Source organism: Oreochromis aureus, linkage group 17 (genome assembly GCF_013358895.1).
Source record: "Oreochromis aureus strain Israel breed Guangdong linkage group 17, ZZ_aureus, whole genome shotgun sequence".
NCBI lineage: Eukaryota > Metazoa > Chordata > Actinopteri > Cichliformes > Cichlidae > Oreochromis > Oreochromis aureus.
The window spans coordinates 28,389,129-28,409,982 of NC_052958.1; the positions used below are offsets into that span (position 1 = coordinate 28,389,129).

General features: G+C 41.3%; 1 protein-coding gene and 1 long non-coding RNA gene across 4 annotated transcripts in view; both read right to left on the bottom strand.

The window, feature by feature from the left end:
* The window catches only part of LOC120433866, a 14,697-nt gene extending 11,354 nt beyond the window's left edge, over positions 1 to 3,343 (bottom strand). Inside the window, exon 1 of one of the 2 annotated variants that reach the window (XR_005608803.1) lies at positions 3,273 to 3,343. This is a non-coding gene — a long non-coding RNA (uncharacterized LOC120433866). Of the gene's footprint in view, positions 1 to 1,162; positions 1,427 to 3,272 lie in introns of those variants that run through there. The other variant, XR_005608802.1, reaches the window with a different exon arrangement.
* A 3,981-nt stretch (positions 3,344 to 7,324) lies between these two features.
* The window catches only part of nos1apa (nitric oxide synthase 1 (neuronal) adaptor protein a), a 216,299-nt gene continuing 202,769 nt past the window's right edge, over positions 7,325 to 20,854 (bottom strand). For both annotated transcript variants that reach the window (XM_039600969.1, XM_039600970.1), the window contains exons 11-13: positions 14,800 to 14,996; positions 14,467 to 14,591; positions 7,325 to 11,991 (exon numbers count right to left, since the gene is read on the bottom strand). In XM_039600969.1, coding sequence (XP_039456903.1) covers positions 11,352 to 11,991; positions 14,467 to 14,591; positions 14,800 to 14,996 — 962 coding nt within the window. In that variant the 3' untranslated portion in view covers positions 7,325 to 11,351. The remainder of the gene's footprint in view (positions 11,992 to 14,466; positions 14,592 to 14,799; positions 14,997 to 20,854) is intronic.

The following is a 20,854-nucleotide window of genomic DNA, read 5'->3' on the forward strand; positions in this document are numbered from 1 at the left end:
TCTAAGTATCCAAAAATAATATGACATAATTCAATTCAGTTTGATTTATATAGTGCCAAATCACAACATCAGTCACCCCAAAGCACTTAATATAGCCTGCACCCTTATAGGTAATGTGTAACTGCAGTATAAGAAGCATCTTCTTGAAAGGTAAGCATTACCTTTTGAAATACCAACGTTATATTTTCTTGTGTCTTTTTCATTTAAAAACCTGGTGATTAACTGACTGGAGCCCCAAAAAACACCACAGGACATAAGTAATAAGCTGTATTATCAGGGACTGCCATGTTTTTTATTATGAGGGCACATAAGCGTAACATCGTAAAAAAGAAAACACTTGAATCTAATGCTGTTTCATCAGTGTGATGTTCATTCAGCAAACATCTCACTAAAATACAGTTTAGGAACTGCTTGTTCACTTACACTGAATAACAAAACATTTCAATAAGCAATAATCTACAAACACCAGGGACACTTGAGAACTTTGGCAGAACACTTCTGGTGCACTGTTGTGTAGCTGCTGCTTTTGTTAAGAGGAACAAGCAGCTTTAATGGGGACATTTTTGGTCTTACAGTGTGGCTAAGCTGGTTTGAGGCTTTGCTTTGCCTGACAGGGGCAACAGAGTCCTTTTCTTACCTTTCACACCCACTCCCTCACCCTCACTCTCTCTCTCTCGCTCTCTCTCACACACACACACACACACACACACACACACACACACACACACACACACACACACACACACACACACACACACAAACAAATAAAAAACTTCAATCTTTTCCCATGCTGATCAATAAACGTGATAAGAACTCTATCCTGCCAGTTGGCAGTGACTAATGGGTTGGAAAACATGTTTTCTCCTGAGGGTCGAGAGTGCTGCCCACATATGAGAAACACACAGAGGATGAGAAAACTTCTGTACGTGTTCAGCGTGATGAGATTCCAGACAAATTTGTTCACTAACCACAAAAGATCCAAGCCACACTGTGAGGACCTGGTGTGTTTGTAGGCATAAAGAAAGTCAGAGATCAATGACTTAATAACAACACCAGAGTTAATATTCATCAGGCATTCATCAGGGCATTCTTAGGGGCCAAGCTTTGGTTGAAATGCTAAATTGGTACAATGTTTTTAAAGGTACAGTGTGCAAAATCTCACCACTAGATGTCAGTAGATTGCAAATTGCAGTCAACCAATTCAAGCGCATGACTCTAGCTACGGTGGCTCCTAAAGGACAAATACACAAACTGTTAGCACGCGTTAGTGAAACTGTCTGTTTTTAAGACACTCAAGTCTAACATTAGCTGACATTATGTTAGCAATTGTGACAATAGATAAACGTGTTAGAGCCGTGACTTCAGTTCAAGAGAGGAGGGAGGAATGAGAGTAGTGGTGATGGGGGATAAAGAGAGAATGAGAAAGACACATCATACAGCTACAAATGTTAAATGGTCAAAAATTGTTTGAAAGAGTTTGTGAACTTTAAATTAAAAGTAACATATACGTCATACTACGTGTGTGGCTATTCTCTAGCCACATACATATCCACATTTAGGCAGAACAGCCATCTCAGTCCATCTTAGTTACTGTTTTCAAGATGCTGGGGCAGTGTGGTGGCTTCCACAAACTGATACCTGCTCCTATTTATTCTTAATGGATTAATTGTAAGTTTATGAGAAAACATCAATTTGTTACGGATTAATCAAAGTATATTTATGAGAAAAACATTCTGGTTTTCTATTAAATAACCTTTAAAAAATTACTGACTGTGCCTTTAAAGCCAAGTAGCACTAAAACACCTGTCACATTTTATTATTACATAATTAACTGACTCAGTTACAGCTACTGTTACCTGACTTAGAGAGGGGCAAGGGTACTTTACTCAGATCATACAGTCTGCGTGTCAGTATAATGGAAAACCAGGGAATGGGTTAAATGGACTGGTAGTTACAGAAGTGATTTTCTACTCTGAGCACCTGCTCACAGCTGATTTCAAAACACCAAGATGGTGATGGCATAAAAATATTCAATTCAAGGCTTTGTGAAAGGACAGCGGGTGACATAATGCTTGCTACATCTTTTTTTTCCACTGTAAAACAAAAAGAACGGACTCCTGCTGTGGCCTCAGAGGTTCAGTGCTTACCGTTTCCTAACTACTTTTCTTTGTGCAGGTGAACTCAATACAAAGACCCCCCCACCCCATCACTGGTTCTAGACCCCCACGTGCCCCCTTATTTAAAAAAATCCTACAAAAGCTCCTGTTTAAAACGACAGGTAATAGTTGCTAGGAACATACAACAGACAGTCAATTATCACTGTTATAATAAGTTAATAATGAGTTTACTAGAAGCTGGAATCCCCCAGGCCAGAGAGTAAAGCTAACCTGGGAAAGGTCATCTTCATAGTCAGAAGGTAGGACGATTTACACCGTCTACTCCTCCTTACAAAAATGTCTCTTAGTCTACTTTTAGAAAGAAATTGGCTGTTATCGTGGCACAGCTGTGCTTCCTTTCATTAGTTTGACATTTACCTCTTCATCACAGGGCTGGAGTCAGTGAGCAAACTTTTCTGATGTCCTAGGAGCAAGAAGCATCTGCGAAGACACTGCTCGTCTCATCAGATAATAGAACAGCCTGTATTACATATCATTATTATGGCTTCACGCTCACTATGGGATTTATTTTTGATAATCAATGTGAACATCTATTCACTTTCACAACGCTCTGAAAGGCATTCATGGAAGAGCTCATTTGTAGAAGCAGCAGCTTTGTTCTGTCTGTCCTAATTTTCTTTTCAAACCTCTCTGTGCCTTGTAGACTGGCTCATACAAATAAGGCTGTGATGGAAAGAACATACTGTGGATGTACTCATGAAGGCTCAGTCAGGCCCAGCCTGCGCTTTGGAGCACACTGCGGCACTGATGTGTGTGGGTTCAAGGATTTAAATCTGTTGCACATCTCATTAAACTCACAGCATAGGTGGCTATGAGGTGGACTGCACCATAGACAGTATATAAAAGATTTTCCATAGCCACTGGGATATCATAGGCTGGTTTCAGACTTTGTGTTGTTTTGGAATCATAACATTATCTTTTTGGATGCAACTACGCTGAGCGAGAAGTGATCATAACTGGACAAGACAGTTAGTAACTAATGCTAGCAAGGTTGTTTAGCATGCTGCATCCAAAAAACATACAGGTACAGCCCACACAAATACAAGCTCATTAGTTCTAAGTAAGAAACTAGTAGAATAACAGAAAATCACTCACCAAAGCTAAAGCTTCCTCCATAGTCAAATAACAGGTCCTGTTATTTGACTGAAAATTTCAAAAAATGCTCCAAAAAACCCAAATTAGGAAGAGAGGACCACTTCATTTACTCAAATTAGCTACAGCTGCCTGTGTTAAGATGTCTGTCAATCAATGCAGCAGGACCCTGAACTTTAGCATCCAAATGAATGAGTTATTCAATTGAATTTCATTTATACAGCGCCAAATCACAACAACAACAATCGCCTCAAGACACTTTATATTGTAAGGTAGACCCTATGATAATACATATAGAGAAAAACCCAACAATCACATGACCCCCTATGAGCAAGAACTTTGGCGACAGTGGGAAGGAAAAACTCCCTTTTAACAGGAAGAAACCTCCAGCAGAAGCAGGCTCAGGGAGGGGCGGGGTCATCTGCCGCGACCAGTTGGGGAGAGAGAAGAAAGACAGGATAAAAGATCTGGAAGAGAGCCAGAGATTAATAACATGATTCAATCCAGAGAGGTCTATTAACAGTGAGTGAGAAAGGTGACTGAAGAAGAAATAAGCAATGCATCATGGGAATCCCCAGCAGCCTACGCCTATTGCTGCATAACTAAGAGAGGATTCAGGGTCACCAGATCCAGCCCTAACTATATGCTTTAGCAAAAATGAATGTTTTAAGCCTAATCTTAAAAGTAGAGATAGTGTCTGTCTCCTGAATCCAAGCTGGAAGCTGGTTCCACAGAAGAGGGGCCTGAAAACTGAAGGCTCTCCCTCCCGTTCTACTTTTAAATACTCTAGGAACAACAAGTAGGCCTGCAGTGCGAGAGCGAAGTGCTCTAATGGGGTGATGTGGCACTATAAGGTCATTAAGATAAAATGGGGCCTGATTATTTAAGACCTTGTACGTGAGGAGCAGGATTTTGAATTCAATTCTGGATTTAACAGGGAGCCAATGAAGAGAAGCCAATATAGGAGAAATATGCGCCCTCTTTCTAGTCCCTGTCAGTACTGGCGCAATGTGGTGGCTTCCACGGTGTTATCAAAAAAAAAAAAATCTCCCACTGTATAGTTATGAAATGTAAAGCTATCCATAAAGGCTGAAACTGCCTTTTGCACCAGGCATATAGTACAAAAAGACAGATGTAGCTCTTAGAAAAATGAAGCACATGCAAAAGTGCCTTAAACCTGAAAGCCACCAGATGGCGTTCAGGTAGAAGGTAGAATATACGTACAGCATATGGCAAATTACAGAATGTCACTGGGAATTTAAATAAATGCTTCAAAGACACTATGAACTAAGAAGTTTCATATTGTCCAAGGCCCATCATGACTGAAGGAGCAGTTCACTTTACACATGAAGCTCAGTTCATCTATCAGGATTAGTACAACTCAGCCTGTAAGAAGTTTATAGGATTAGAGGATACTGGGGCACTTCCAAAGTTTGAGAAAGCTGAAGATTGCATTGTGATGCCATCATTGTTATTTCATTTGGGACATCGAATGAAGCCAGGGAGCAGATACAGGCCCTCCATAATGTTTGGGACAAAGACACAATTTTTGTAGTTCAGCCTGTATACACCACCACAGTGGAGCCCAAATCAAGCAATCAATGTGCTTCAAAGTGCAGACTTTCCAAAGTATGACATCACAGTAACTAAAAGGACAATTGACTGACAAGCAGTTTCATGGCCAGATGATGCTGTAAAGTGAAGCAGACATTATATATGAAGTTGTTTCGAAGTGTTGAATTTGTATTTTACAGGTTTTTGTTGTAATTTTAAAGTATTTTCAGGCATGAAGTCCAAAGAAAGTGCAATTGAGGGAGGCCATCAGTAGGCTGTAAAACCCAAACAAACCTGTCAGAGAGACAGGTTGTCTTCTGGAATACCAGAAGACAACCAAAGTGCATGATGACAGATTTCTATGGTTAACAAAAAGAACACCACAACAACACCGAACCAAGTTTAGGACACTCTCGAGGACACAGGAGTATCACTGTCAATCTAAAGACATCTTCATGAATGAAAATACACACAGAGGATTCTAAAAAATAATATGTGGGGAGATGAAATCAAAACCAACTTGTACCAGACTGATGTAAAGAAAAAGAACTATGGCGGCAGAGAGAAACAGCTGATGATCCAAAGCATGCCACATTATCGGTATAACATGGTGGAGGCAGCGTTATGGCACAGGTACGTGTGGCTCCCAGTCATTGGATGAAAGTTTTTTCATTCAAGCATTAAAAAGAGTTTCTTTATACTTAACTAATGTCTGTTGGGCTCAATAATTTTGAACCTCTAAAAACTGAGGACTGTGTATAAAAATGTCTATAATTCTTAAACGGCTCATTCAAAATATTTGTAAAACCCCTTGAATTAAGTCCCAGCTTCTGATTGGCCGGCATGACATACTTACCAGTTGAACTTTTTGTGATCCGGGTGACATTTTGAAAGCAATGACGAATGATGAAAGTGTTAACGAAATGTTGTGTTGTTCCTTTGTAAATCTCCCAAACTGAGGTCTGCAGGTACCACTGAGATTACTTTACTCAGAGAAGCTGTGAATCGATACCTGTGGATCCTTTTTATACCGTCAAAGAACCACTGAGAAGCAAACTGGTGAAACCCCCCCCGAACCCTGGAATAAATATGAACATGATGAGGAACATTAACAGATCAGAAATGACATGTATTTGAGGCGTTTGGTTCATACAACATTAGGTTTCCATGAAGGTGGAGAGTACTTATGAGCTATACTGCAATCAGCCACCAGGGGGCGATAGAGATTTTTTAAAATTCACCTCTGAAAAGATGTCACAGTCATCTGCACGGACTGTGGCAGAGGTTTTTTTTAACCTCTAAGGGGAGGTAAGGCTTTTCTAAGATGTAGATAAAAGTGTTTTCTTAGTTATGTTGTAAAGCAGGGATGTCACTCTGATCTTAAATGGGGATCTCTTTTTGTCAGCGTAAAGAAGTTTAACCACACATTTAATCCCTGACACATTTTAATGTATAAAAAGAAATTCAGTTTCAACAATATGTTTTTATTAAGAAATGCTGCTTTGGCATTAAATTGTAAGAAATAAAAATATAAATTTACAGAAAGTTTTGTTAGCTTTTCCGGGCAGATAATTAAAAAACTGAACATTTTTATTAATTGTAACAAAATCATACATTTCTGTAGGAGTGTTGTGTCACTTAAAGGTTGATCTATTACTTATGAATGATCATGGAGAAAAATCAGTAGGAAAAGATGTAAAACTTTTAAAAACACAGTTAAAAGTCTAAAATATATGCTGTCATACTACAGTCCAGTGGGCCAGATTGGAATCTTTAAGACCGATTCAGGCCCCCAAGCCTTATGTTGCTACCAAGTTGCACTATGTGAAATGTAAGCTCAGGCTATGCAGAGTACCTCAGCTCAATCTCAGTTTGAGTAACTACATAAAAAAAATTGTTCTTTGCAAAAAAAATTAATCTTCGAGAACAACAGCAGCATGGCCTTCGTTCATACTGCTGGGGGCGCTTCCTTATACAAAACCAGCTGAGAAACTCAGCAGGACACAGCAGAGAGAAACTTGTTGGGTCGAGAAACTGCACCCAGCTATCTCGCGCCCTAGCTGATTCATTATGCATGAAGGTCTGGGTTCTTTTGTAGAAAATCAATAAGTGCATCACGTCTGAATTATTAAACAGCAACAAGACCTGCACACACATCTGAGCCGACCGGTTGTTTACACCAGTGGTGGCCGGTGACTAGGAGTTTCACGAATTAGGACAAACACGGATGAATTAAACATCACAGCGGCTTCCGCTCTAGAATCCCTGCCACCGCCGCGCATCTCCGAGCGTATGATCCATCAAACAGAGCGAGGACACACGGGGGCCCATCGACGCTGACAGAAACTTGGAAGCGAAAATCAGCCCAAACTGATAAGGATGAGAGCTCTGTGCAAACAGTCACTGAGTGGCAGGCGTGAGACGAAGGAAAGACAAAACACAGAATATTTCCAGATGAAGAAAAGGTCTTGTTAAGCTTTTAAAAAGACACAGAAGCCAAGAAGAGATTCATGATTAAGTCTATTTTCAGATTTGTTTTAGCAGAAGATTACAGCCATTGGAGGAATTATTTCCCCACTTTAGAAAAAAAACTACATTAGGAGGATAAAAGGCAACAAATTACGGAATCATTTTGATTTTTCATTATAAAAAAAAGAGACAGAGTCACATAATCTGCAACAGTTAAAGTAGAATTGCTAAAAGGTCCCAGTCTTCTTCGGGCTTGTTTTGAAAAAGCCTCCATGTGCAGCACTCAGCTTCCTTCATTCATCATGTCTGCTGAAATCATGTCGACCAGCGTTGAAAAGACAAAAGCAAGACATGACATCACAGACAAAGTGTGGTCATTTTCTCCCTCTCCATTTATCAAACTCTGCAGCAGCTAAATAACGCAGATTGCCTCTGACTATATATCAAAATAAATCTCTTTCCTTCATTTGTTAGAGCAACAAAGTGATTAGCGTTTTCACAGAATTTGCAAAAATAGCCTTACAACATTTCCATAAAATGTACACTGTTCCTCCTTCATCAGCTTTTTAGTGTTTGTGTATTCGTAAAGCTGCTCCATGTATTCTCTGAACTAATGATCGCGTTGCATTGCTTTTACCTTCTGACTCTATCCGAGTGGCTGTTATCAACCCGTTCCTCCGTGTTTGTTAGATCAAATCAAAGCCTCTCAGATAAGTGGTTCATCCACGTGTGAAGCAATTATCTCCGTGCTGAGAGACACTTGGCTTATCATCGACCGACAGGCTACAAGGTACAATTTTTATTTTAGGGTGGTTTTTGTTTCGTTTAGGGACTGATGAGCTCTACATAAACATGAAAAAAAAAAAATCAGTTTTGGTCGTTACTTGACAGATTTCAGTTTTTCTGAGCCATTTAAAGTGGGCAGGGCTTCTGCTCATGTTTCATACAACAGATTTATATTCTTGGAATCTACGTTAGAGGTTTTGTAATATTTGCTGTTCAAGAAAATCCTTATTTACCTCATACTGGTGCAGCTCGTCAGACCAAACACTGTTAAAAACAAGCCCTCCCCTCACTTTAAGCCACATTCTTTCTGACTGGTTTCCTCTCACAAACAGTAAGTTTGTACAGTAGGTGGGTGGGACTTGACCTCTTAAGCCCCAAGCCTAACTGATCTCCTGCCTTTTGCCCCCATATCAGGGGGCGTTGGGGCTTAAGAGGTTAAATGACCATATTAGGAATATCCCCACTAACTGACATCATACAGAGTGCTTAGAGCAGTGTGAAGTCTAAGCTATCCTCTTTAACAAACTGCTTTGGTTTAAGAATCCCATTTTAATAATGGTGTTTATATTTTCCCTGCTCATACCGTACAACAGTGTTTGTCAGTAGTTATGTTTTTTCGTAATAGTAAATGATATTTTTTCACTCTTGCATCTACCTAAAAGGGTCAGTTTACACATTTTTTAAAAAAAAGCTGCTTTTCATTTCTACCTGTCACATCTGCCACTCTCACTTCATTAGCATTGCTCTGGGTGCTGAAAACAGCAGAAAATCTCCACAGTATCCTGCAGATTGCTCACTAAAGCTAATGGGACAGTTATGTTTTGTTACTTGGGTGAAATAACTCTTTAATGGGAGACATTAGCTGCTTTATTGTGGTGGTGGATGGTAGTAAGTAAGACCAAGTCAGAGAGAGACAGACTGAGACAAAGCTTCCTTTATCTGTCTCACTTCAGCTCCAACATTCCTCTCATTCTGCCGGGCACGACCTGACCACGACTAGCGGTGGCTGTGCCTCTGTCTCGCTGTCCTCTGGGAGCTCTTTGATATTTTCTAAGGTCAGTGTATCCCTACAAGGACAGCAGGTCACTCACTGAGGCCACTCGCAGAAAATGGGTTCTTCTCAGTGTGTGGGCATTGGGATCTTTGTGTTCACTTTCCACAGTTCAAAAGTCCACTTTAATCCACTCGCACAGATCTGCAGAACAGATGCTCACACAGTAGTGTTATAAAAATACAGCTTTGCTTGTGCTACAATAACCATGGCAACTTGATTGTGCTGCTCTTACAGTGATAAAAAAAACCCTTTCTGATTCGGAAAGTTTCAAATGAGCATGTGAACTGCTACGACAGAGGTATTAATACACAGGCTTTGGGTTTTTTTTTGTTTTTCAGAGTCGATGAAGTGAAAGTAAATGAGAGAGAATCTCTTCTGCAGAAATCTTTGCTCCTGCTTTCTCACTAAAATAATGTGACAAAAAACAGCATGTCTGACGGAGCCAATCGCTTCTGTCTTTGGTCTGTCACTTAATGATCTGCTCGAATAAAAACGCACCTCTTTCATCTCTTTCTGCCGACAGCTAATTATCCTGCTCCTCCTCAGCTCAGACACAACTTTCCAGCAGCCCTCCCTCCAAAAGCTGCCCGTCCATCCACCCGTCTCTCTTTCGACTCTCCATCAGTGTTTTTAAAGAGGTCACTGGAATTCGCTTTCAGTTCAGCCACAGCGGGAAGATGATTTTGGAAATCTTTATCATATTGGTGTTTCAGTTATGGTCAAATTATGAGCCTGGATCCAAACGCACAGCTCCATCAGTTCACTTTCCAGGCAAACAAATCTTTATGGTGCAAATAGTTGCTGAGTTACAACAATTCTGCAAAGATGAATGGTTCAAAATTCCTCCACAGAGCTGTAAAAGACTCATTGCCAGGAATTGCAAACGCTTAATTACAGTTGTTGTTGCAAAGGGTGGCCCAACCAGTTATTAGGTTTAGGGGGCGAACGCTTTTTTACACAGGGCCATGTTGGTTTGGGTTTTCGCCCCTGCTCCTCCCCGAGCTTGGTTCTGCCGGAGGTTGCTTCCTGTTAAAAGGGAGTTTTTCCTTCTCACTTTCACCAAGTGCTTGCTCATTGGATGTCGTCAGACTGTTAGGATTTCTCTCTATAATTGTAGGGTCTTCACCTTACAAGAAAAAGTGCATTGAGGTGAGGTGTTGTTGTGATTTGGCGCTATATAAATATAACTGAAACGAAAGTTTAAGTGTGTTCCAAAGATCCATTTTGGAGGAAGCTCTGTTCCAGGTTGGCTCAAGAACGAACAGGGATCATTTCTTCAGGGTGAAGCTGAGGGTCAAAAAGCTTCCCCCTGCTGCAGTAGAAAGTGCTGCGTGACATTTCATATCGACTGAACTGAAAGGAAATTTCTCGCTAACCTTTTCCATCTTACACATTCACATCCTTCCCGCCTCTCCACCCCTCACTTCCGTCTCCTTTTCCCGAGCCTGCGCCTAACTCCTAACACTTGAGTGTTATGTTAAATGAGTCTAAATGTACATTATATTGCTGTATAACTTTGAGCTGCAGCAGCGTTTATATGATTTATACCAAAAATGCAATGAAATGTCCCTTTAAATAGAGCGAAAATATTGTGGTGCTAAATACAATAGTGTTTTATCTTAATACTGATAAAATAATATAAAATTTAATGTTTGTGGTTACACTTGCCAATAACTTCCTGTAACATTTTAGCCCATTTAAAGGATATTTCATCTCACTTAAAACATTCATTGTTACATCATCATTACATTACTGAGGAAGACATGATATGTTAGACACCTGATATACATAAGAAATACACAGGGAATAAATCAGAAGCATTAAAAAACTGCACATAAAAGAGTCCCGCTTATTTCCTCTGTTGCTGCTCATTAATTGTCTCATGCTGGTCAGTTTTTGTTTTCATTCATTAAGATCAGCCGTGTTAGAAAGCAAGGCGTAATAACCGTGACCTTTCAGCTAATCCCACATCCAGAAATCAGATTAAAAAAATGATAAAGAGCCCTCGGTCCTGAAGTATGTGTTCCCTTTTCCTAAAGTAAAGCCCAGAGAAGGTCGAGTTGAAAAACTGAAAAGTGGCAGTGAATTTTTGATTTGCAGTACTCGCTGCAGTCTGTTTGAATTACCTCCACACACGTTTCTGGGATGGACACTAAGAGAAAAACTTCAAATGCTTTTTGAAATCTACTGAACTGGTTATTTGGCCCCAGCTCTGTGTGTTACTCAAACGACAGCAGGTCTGGATGGTGCTCCGTGTCTTCAGCGCTCCCTCCAGTGGCTTTGCTACAGGGGGCGCCATTCCCCAGCAGGACATCCTCGCCCAGGCTGATGCGGCAGGGAGTTTTGCCCGAGCAGGGAGTGGAGGCCAGCCGCGAGTCCGGCCCCGGCGCCTTCTGCCAGACGTCGCATTGTTTGGCTTTGGACTCCAGAGGGGGATCTTTATTGATGAGGTCTGGTACAGAGAGCTGGAGCTGGAGCACGTGTTCATCCATGCCTTCATCAGCACTTCGCACTTCTACGCCATCCTCTTCTCCACCTATCACTGTATCCACGTTGTCATTGATCTCAGCTGTCTCAGAATCAGCTCCGGGTTTCCTCTCTGCTGGGCCCGATGACCTCTTTTCCTCCTCCTTTCCCTGCTGCTGCTCCTCCTCATTCCTTATCTCCTCCTGAGTGATGGGGGATGTCTTCTCAGGGGAGGAAGGGAAGGAGGAAGAATCCACAGGGTCGGGGGAGGAGACCACGGGGTCAGAGGAGATCATCATGTCCTGGGTCGTCTTCAGTGCTCGAGGGAGGCGCTTCTTCCCCGATGGGGGTGGAGGGTCCAGCCGAGGGAAGGATTCAAAGGAGGTGATGTGGCTGGAATAGAAGAGAGGAATAAAGGTAAGGGGAGAGAAGGGAAAAAGGAGATGAAGCGAGGCAACGAAAGATAGACAGAGAACATTTAAGTGGTGACTACAGTTGAAACTTCTGCCATACGCTGCCACAAAGAAGAAATCGATTCCTAAACATATTTTATGCTGATGAAGTTTAGCTGCTTAAATTGACCAGAGCTGTTCAAGCTGAAGGAGAGATGGAGAGCAAAGAAAGGGACAGCTGCAACAAGGTGTTGTAAAACAATGCAGTGGAAAGCCAGTCGGTTTTTAACCTCCTGATTTGCTACATGTAAGAGCGGCTGTTTGCAAGTAAAGTCATCTTTATGCCAAAGTCTCCATGTTAAAATGGCCAGCTCTACAGCATTAAACAGCATGTTTACAGCCTCATTTTCACTGGCAGACTCCCCTTAGCGGTCGCCATGGCAGATCACCTGCTTCTCAGCCTATCCCTAGCATCCATCCCTCTCCATGTCTTCCTTCACTACATCCATGAATCTTCCCTGCGCTCTTCCTCTTTTCCTCCTTCCTGGCAGCTTCATCTTCAACATCCTTTGTCCAAACAATCTCAGTCTTGCCTCCCTGACTTTGTCTCCATACCGCTCGATCTTTCCTGTTCTCTCCCAACAGAAATCTTCAACTCTGCCACCTCAACCTCCAGATTCAGTCTCTCTGTCAGTGCCACCATCTATAAACCATAAATCATACTGTAGCAGGTCTACTACCATCATGTAAACCTTCCCTTTCACTCTCACCGCTATCCATCTGTCACAAATTGCCCCTGACATTTGTCTCCACCCACTCCACCCTGCCTGCACTGTTCTTCACCTCTCTCGGGCACTGTCTGTTGCTTTACAAAAACAATTTAGGCTCTGATGGATAGTTTCCTCCTTCATAACAACGTTACGTTGTGTAAAACATTCTAGAACTACATTTGGATGCAGATAAAAGCAGATGACCTGTCACAGAGCCTACATACAGGCACAAACACTGAAGCTAGGGTTTGTAATAACTAAGGAAGCAATCCATAAATAACCAATATGTAATGCTGCATTTACAGTAGGCACAAACTATTCAGGCAAAGAAAAACGCAGCAGGACAAAATTTCAGATTCTGCAGTCGGTACACATTAAAACTGTGGGCGGGACTATAACTAAACATGTCAAGAAAAATTGACAGCTAATTGGCTGATGGCCCCGCTGTGATTTTTTTGCAGAATAATAGAATCCTGTCAGGGGCCGTTTGTTGCATCAAAGAACCACCAATTGTTTCATATTTTAACTGAATGAGACTTTGTTGAACAAAGGCCATCCAAAGTTTGCATGCCGCTTCAGCGCCACTGATAGAAGAATGAAACCTGGCAGGATGACTCAGACTTCAAAGCTGCTCTTGCCTGCTAATAAGAACAAGCTGAGTGATGGAGGAGGAAGGCGGCTGGAGAGAAGCAACAAGAGCTTAAACCTACGTTCGCTCGTGCTCGGAGCTCCTCACTTAGTTCAGTGAGCGTGTTTACAAAAAACACGCTAAATTCTTAAGCTGTTCCAGACGACGTCAGCACGTAATCCTGTAGCTAGAGGCCACGGCGATCACAAATTATTACTGTTGTGTGACCTTTCATTGCAGCTGACAGGTGGAGACAGTTCAATAAGCACTGCTGTGCTGTCTGTCATCAGAAAATGCACCTTTTTTGTCACAAAAGCAGCATCATTAACATCAAAAACCCAAGAAAAAAAAAAACGTGTTAAGGAGGTCAGAGGCTTTGTATTGTCTGGGGAACAGGGGAAGGTCCTGCGCACCTCATCTTGCATTCACGTTTCAAAAATGAGAAGTGAGTCAGCTATTACTCTGCAGAACCAGCTGGTGGTCCAGAACAATCTTTAGATCGCTGCTAAATGAAGCTAAATCTGTTCTGGGTGCAGCGAATGGAGATAAATGGAACCTGAGCTGCTGAAAAATGACTTTTACTCGGCCAATCTTCAGGGCGAGACACAACAGACGAAAAATCCTCCAAAGCACGTGTATGAGAGTACATAATCATGTTAAGTCGACACATTCAAAAAACAAAAAATAAAATAAACCCCCTAAAACTGAAAACTTCAAAGTGAAAAACTGGCTTATTCAATTCCAGGCATCTCCCAGGCACCTCGGATGTATCATCATTAATTTAAAGCCACATTTCACAGGAAAAATCGTAAATTATTCACCTTTTCTGACCCACAGCCCAATTCTGCAGTGATAGATACGTCCTCTGCTCAGTATAGGTAATGGAATATTTTTGAATAAATTAAGATAATGTCTTTCAGTGGGTTTATTAATTAATTAAACGTGTGGAAAGGCCTCCGAGTTTCACATATTCATCCTAAAATCTTTTGACGTAGAAGCCTGTTAATTATTTGGGGGGAGCAGTTTGCTCAGTACTAAGATGAAGTATGAATGTGTGTGTGGATATGAGGGTGCATACCTGCTGGCAGCAGTCTGACTGAGTTGCTCCATGCAGCTCCAAACTGCACCAACATTCTTGTTGACCTCCGTGACCCCAATGTCTCCGAGGTTGCTGGGCTCTTTTCTTCTTAGCAAGTCATTGACCTGAAAGAAGGAGAGACGAGAAGGAAAGAAAGGTTTAACCTTTGCAGGTAGTTTTGATACAAATGTTTATCGGCTCAGCTGAAAGAATAAAAAGATCTTAAACCTGCTTTCCTTTCAATAAGTCACACTATATGAGCTTATTTCAAAGGGTAAAAGAATACAGGACCTGCTGAGCTCAATGTCCCGTTTCTGCTTGTGCGGCACTAACCTTTGCCCCGACTGCTTTGCCCAGGTTAATGGCATTTTTCAGCCTCTGCTGTCCTCCAGAGGAGGGCGAGTCCACGCAGCTGGACCCCGGGTTGGAATTAGTCGTCGCCGCGGAGCGCCGGGTCGAGGACGGCCCTGGCCTCGAGGTCTGGGGACTCTGCTGCTGCGCAATGGAGTTCTCAAACATACTTTGATCAACTGTTCACAAAAGAAAAATGGAGAGGGAAAGAGCAGAAAGGGAGAGAGAGAGGGGTAGGTGAATACACAGTAGGCCTTCAAAAAAAGATGTGAACATGTCTGCTTTTAAAAGAGCATGCTGCAAAGCTGCAGACCTTTCAAGTCTTAGGCAATACTGGTGGGATTTTTTACTCTGAGATGCACAAACTCAGTTCTTGAGAGAAAACAAAGAAATATTCCACTGAAATGAACACTTCTGATTGGTGTTTTAAAAAGTTATTTCATTTTTTTCCTCCCAAACTACTGGGCAAACTTTTCTAACCAAATTCATCTTTTGTAGAGTGTTTCTTCAAACATGTCATGTTCTTATGACGCCCTCTGCAGCTTTGCATTGTAAAACCACGATTCAAAGGGTTTTCATGACAATGCATTACATGGGGGGATCTAGGTGGCAAAGCGTAGTAGTTCCACTGATATCACAGAATAATACATAAAACAAAACAACAACAAAATAACACCACCGCAGTAACACATGCACATACATAGGCAGGAATGATCAAGCAGAAAAATACAGGATGACAAAAAGCAAAAGAACCAAACCAAAACAAAAAGGCAGCTCAGGTTCAGTCCACGTAAGACAGACGATCTTACCTCTTGGAGAGAAATAGTTCTCGGACAGCATTCAGTAAGACACAAAGTATCAGATATCAATCATTGTACTAGTGAAGCTGTTTCTGCTTAGTCATACAGTACTGCTACAAGGGACACTTTGGGGAAGGCAACGGCTAAAGAGCTCAGCCTGCAGCTGTGTATGCATATCTGAAAGGTACATTGTCTTCATCAGATAAATGTGGAGAAAATATAGCTATTTAGAATCAGATGGTGTATCAAAGGGTAACCTTGACTTCTCTTGTGCACACACAAATATTTCACTTGCTATCCCAATCAGGAGATCTGCGAAAAGCCCATTAGACAAAAGGCCAGAGGAAATGTGATCTGATATTTTGAATCAACTGGATACAGAGGGCATCGACTTCAAGGAGAGAGAAAGAGCTTAGTGAAGAACAGAAAGGAATACATGTTGTTACTTTAGACCGCGCAGAAGGCAGAGAAGAGAAGTGCAAAGAAAAAGAAATGTCAAACTTGGCAGTACGATCAAAACCTTACAGATAATTTTACTATTTTGGCGCCACCTGGTGGGTAAAATCAAACCAATAAACAACAACGGTCCTCGTCTGTAAATATCTGGTGCCACAGCAGTTGTGTGTTTTTAAGAAAGTGGCAATGTTCAGCCCATTTTCTGAAACAGCCCAAACATTTGTACAATATTAACTAAACCGATTTTCAAATATCTTTACCATTTGCAGCAGTAAATATAAGCCGACGATGCTACCTCAGGCTTAGAAAACTAGAATGCTTCAGTATTTTCTGATGTTATATATCTCAGACTTTTAATTGGTTCAACAGGCAATCAATTAGTGGTTTATGTGATACTTAACAAAAACAATATTGCGGAAAATAATGCTCTTTAATAGTTAGCTAATACAGTACATCAGCGAGCAAGTCATTAGCATCACTAACCATAACTCTGCACTTCCTGCCGCCAAATATGTGCTTATTATGTGTGCGTCATTCTAATTTTCTGTGTATTGGCATGACTGCGATTTATGCTTTTGTGTTCCACAAACACATTTCTTTAAATTATTCAACTAAGCATTTTTCTCCAAATGAAAAACAGGTTCTTGACATTGCTAACAAATGGTATACTGGCACAGATCTGCTAATTAAAGCTGTGATGAAACCGGAGGCTAATTTATGAATCTTTGTGGAATGTTTGGCCTGCCTGCAAACATTATTCACATGTTCTGACTGTTCGTCAAGTTAATCAAGTGATCTCTGGATCAATACTCTGCTGTTCCATTGGCCAAAAAACATCCTTATTGATCCCACAGACAATGAGGCCACACATTTCTACATTACCTTGCAATGGAGAGTAAACGGAAAGACTTTGTAGTAACCCCCACAGCAGCCTGTGAAGGGCACCGGGAAGAGAGGTGTTTGTGACACAGCCTCCATTGTACTCTGAAAAATGTATGTGTAAGTCTCAACGTTAAATGTTTTTGCAGGTTTCCTCTCAGCATGGTGAAAAGGTGAAACCCGCTGTTTGAAAATGAGCCAAAGTGTCAGTGGCTGGCTCATTTACACACAGATGCAGTTTATCATCACTATTTATGGGCATTTCACTGCTGGACAGTTCCCGAGCCAGCTCGGAAACTCTGTTGCTTTTATGGCTCACTAAAATGAATGCAAATTCAAAGGCTTTCCATTGTGCTATGTTAAAATGCCAGCATTTCCACTGGGACTGGAGGTCAGCTCGTCCTGGCTAAATATACCATCAGTGAAACACAAAAGACTTAAAGGTTTAAAAAAAAAGAAGATATTTAGTCTTCATTGGACATTACTGGCAATGCATTTCTAAGTGTATGCAGTAGTGCTGCCTGAATGCATTTCCTGACAGCAGTTTTTATATTAAATAGACAATGAGGACATACGTGACCTTCCACGCATCTTCCAAAATATGCAGCTGCTTTTATTAAATATATAGACTTTCCCATCCATCTCCATGTTCAAAAAGCAATCCATCACACCAAACAAACAACTAACCTCTTTGGAGGTTAACCCAGTCAAAGGCAACCCATCTAGGGTCAGAGTCAGATTAATGGCCACCCCTTTTTAACCTCTTTTTATAGAATTTTCTCCTGTTTGGAAAGCCTAGATTAAAAAGCTTTAAGGCTGAAATCATTATCAGTGATAACCTTATCCTAATTCTGTATTTTGGACAAAGGCAAAGTGGACTTCTTTTGGAGTGTGGAGAATAGTTATTCTTTGTTCCCTGAATGCCAAGACTTGAGAGAAAAATTTTATGAAAATAAAAACAATATATTCATTAAGGATGTACATGATTAGTTGACTAATTGTTGCTACAGGCACTAGTCGGTACCAGACGTGGTAGTCGTTTAACATTTTGATTGATGCCCAGTGTCGGTAAATTGCTGTGTCTTAAATGTTATGGAGCCATCTGCCACCAGATGGAGCATCGTTGATGAGAAAGGCCATAAAACTTTAAAGCTATGTTTCTGTTTTCATTATTGTTATTATTATTGTTAGTTGTTTTAAAGGCAAAAGAATGAGATTGTTGATACAACGGACAGAAAAGAACTTTCTCTGAAGGGTGGCTGGCCGCTGCCTTAGAGATGAGGAGACGGTGAGGAGTTCAGTCATTTGGTGGGGGGCTTAGGGTAGAGCCGTTATACCTCCACATTGAAAGGAACCAGTTCAAGTGGTCGCCTACTGGGTAAGGTGTTCCGATCAGGCATGTCCTACCAGGAAGAGGCCCCAGGGCAGACCCAGGACACTCTGGAGAGACTCTTCTTCTTCCTTTTTGCGTTGGAAATATAATGTGCAATGTTTATAATGCATAATGGCAGCATTTAAATTATGATTCATTAATGAAGAAAAACAATAGACAATTTTTGACACTGTCTATTAAACTGTCCAGGAACAGTTGCCAGGAACATCTCTAGTTAGAGCTAGGGTTAGGGTTGGGATCATCAGCAATGATGACTGAAGGGATGATACCAAAATGTAGGTGACTTTATTTGAAAGGTAACCAGTTTCTAAAAAAAGATTAAAAAAAAAACCTACATGGCAGTGTGGTTATATTTCAAACACCAGGCCTGGACGATTAACTACAATACATTGGTCAAGTCCATCCCATGTTTCTTTGTGGGGACTTGTGACACTATTTTAATTTTAAATGGAAAATAAAGTGGTGGAATCGCTCTTATCTCAAAACAAATGTGATCTCTGTTCGCCTTCCAAAACAAGTGTCTGCTTTCATTAAATATGAATCATTTTACCAACATACTTACATCACAGTCCAAAAATGAGACGATTATCTATTATCTTAAGTTTGAATACTACACTTACTCTGTGCTTCCTCTGGGAGTGTGACACGTAACGTAACCTTGTGTATTCAGCATCTTATGTACAACACCATGCCAGGCAGTTTTTAGACTTGTTGTCATCATGCACTACCATCAGGAGGGACTCTGATCGTCCCAAATTCCTTGTACCGTGGGACAATGAGCCCAAACATACAGCCACAGTTACAAAAAGTGAAGAACAAGGAGTCCTGCTACAGATGCTATGATCCCCACAGAGCTCTGATCTCAACATCATGGAGCCAGTCTGGGATTGCATAAAGAGACAAGAGACACTGAGACAACCTGAATTCATAAAAGAACTCAGGGAAATTCTCAAAGATGTGCGCAAACTCTTACTTTCCAAGTATTCCTGTGCTTGAAAGTAACGTTTCAACAACACTGGATCTATTTGAGTTTCATACCAAAAAAGCAACAACATTTATCCTCCTTTGAAAAGAAAATATTTAAGAATTCAAAAGTCTGAAACTTAATACAGCTATGAGACGTGCTCCCCTGGTAAAACAAAGGCTCACACAGGTAGAAATCCAGTCTGCATGAAGGATTCTTTTCAAAGTTAGAAGAAAATAAGATTTGAAAAATAAACACCAGCTAAACTAATGTCAGAGCAACATGTAAACAGCGCACAGATACACAGACACACTGTCTCTGCATCTCTACATCATGAAATCAAACCCTTCTGAAACCCTACGCCATAATCTGACGTGCATCTCCCAAGAAATCAAAGAACAGCCTACAGCTATAGTGATCGGCCTGTTCAGTACTGGTGATTCTGCCTGTGCATTTCCAACTACTTTCTCTTCTCAGTTTTTGAATTCATCAGTGAGAGAATGACTAACATCATCTCAATATGAGAAAAAATGATCATAACATCACAAATCCAATTCAATTCAACTTATATAGTGCCAAATCACAACAGTCACCTCAAGGCAGTTTATATTGTAAGGTAAAGACACTACAATAATACAGAGCAAACCCCAACAGTCAGATGATCTCCAAGCAAGTACTTGGCGAAGTGGGAAGCTCTTAGTATCAGCTTACACCGCATAGAAAACATGGGAGATGACTACGAGGTAATCAACACATACAGTAACACAGCAGCACGAGCATGAATGCGGGCATGATGTCGGCCTCTTGCATTGGTTATGTGGTAGGCTCTACACAGATTCCCCGCAGAAATCTAAATGAGGCCTTACTGGGGCATTCAAAGCAACCTCAATGAAGCACACATTAAAAAGCAAATCGAGCTTTTCAGCCATTCTTTTGCTAAGGTGGTTTCAATCATGGAGAGACGCAGCAGTGTGGTGGTTAGCGCCGTCTCCCTGGGTACTCCCCACAGTCCACAGACATGCACGGGCTTAGGTTAACTGGTGCAACTGACTATAGGAAGGTAAGCATGAATGGTCTATGTGTTGGCTCTGAACCAGATGTTCAGGGTGTACAGTGGCACAGCGCCCTGTGACATGGACATGGATGGGCTCCAGCCCCATCGCGACCCTGAACTGAATAAATGAACAAAAAATGGATGGATGGTTTCAATTACAAATAAAAGGCACTTCCTTCACTACCAGCAAACTGGCAGATTTCAGTGAGTCCAACTTCCTCCTGACAGGATGCTCATTCACAGCAGCTTAAGAGCTGTTCTGTTTGATTTGTCATTCCCTGTGTTGAGATTTACTTCCAGCCTCTTAACCGAGAATTTCATTTGGCCTCTCACGGATGGGCTTCCGTGCCTCAGCCCCTGTGTGATCTCATATAAGGACACACAGGTGTATTTCTATCCTACAAATCTAGCCTACTGAAGCCTTAGAATTAGACAAGTGGTGCAACTTAGATGTTAAAACCACAACAATGACGCAACGTCCCAGTTTCAAG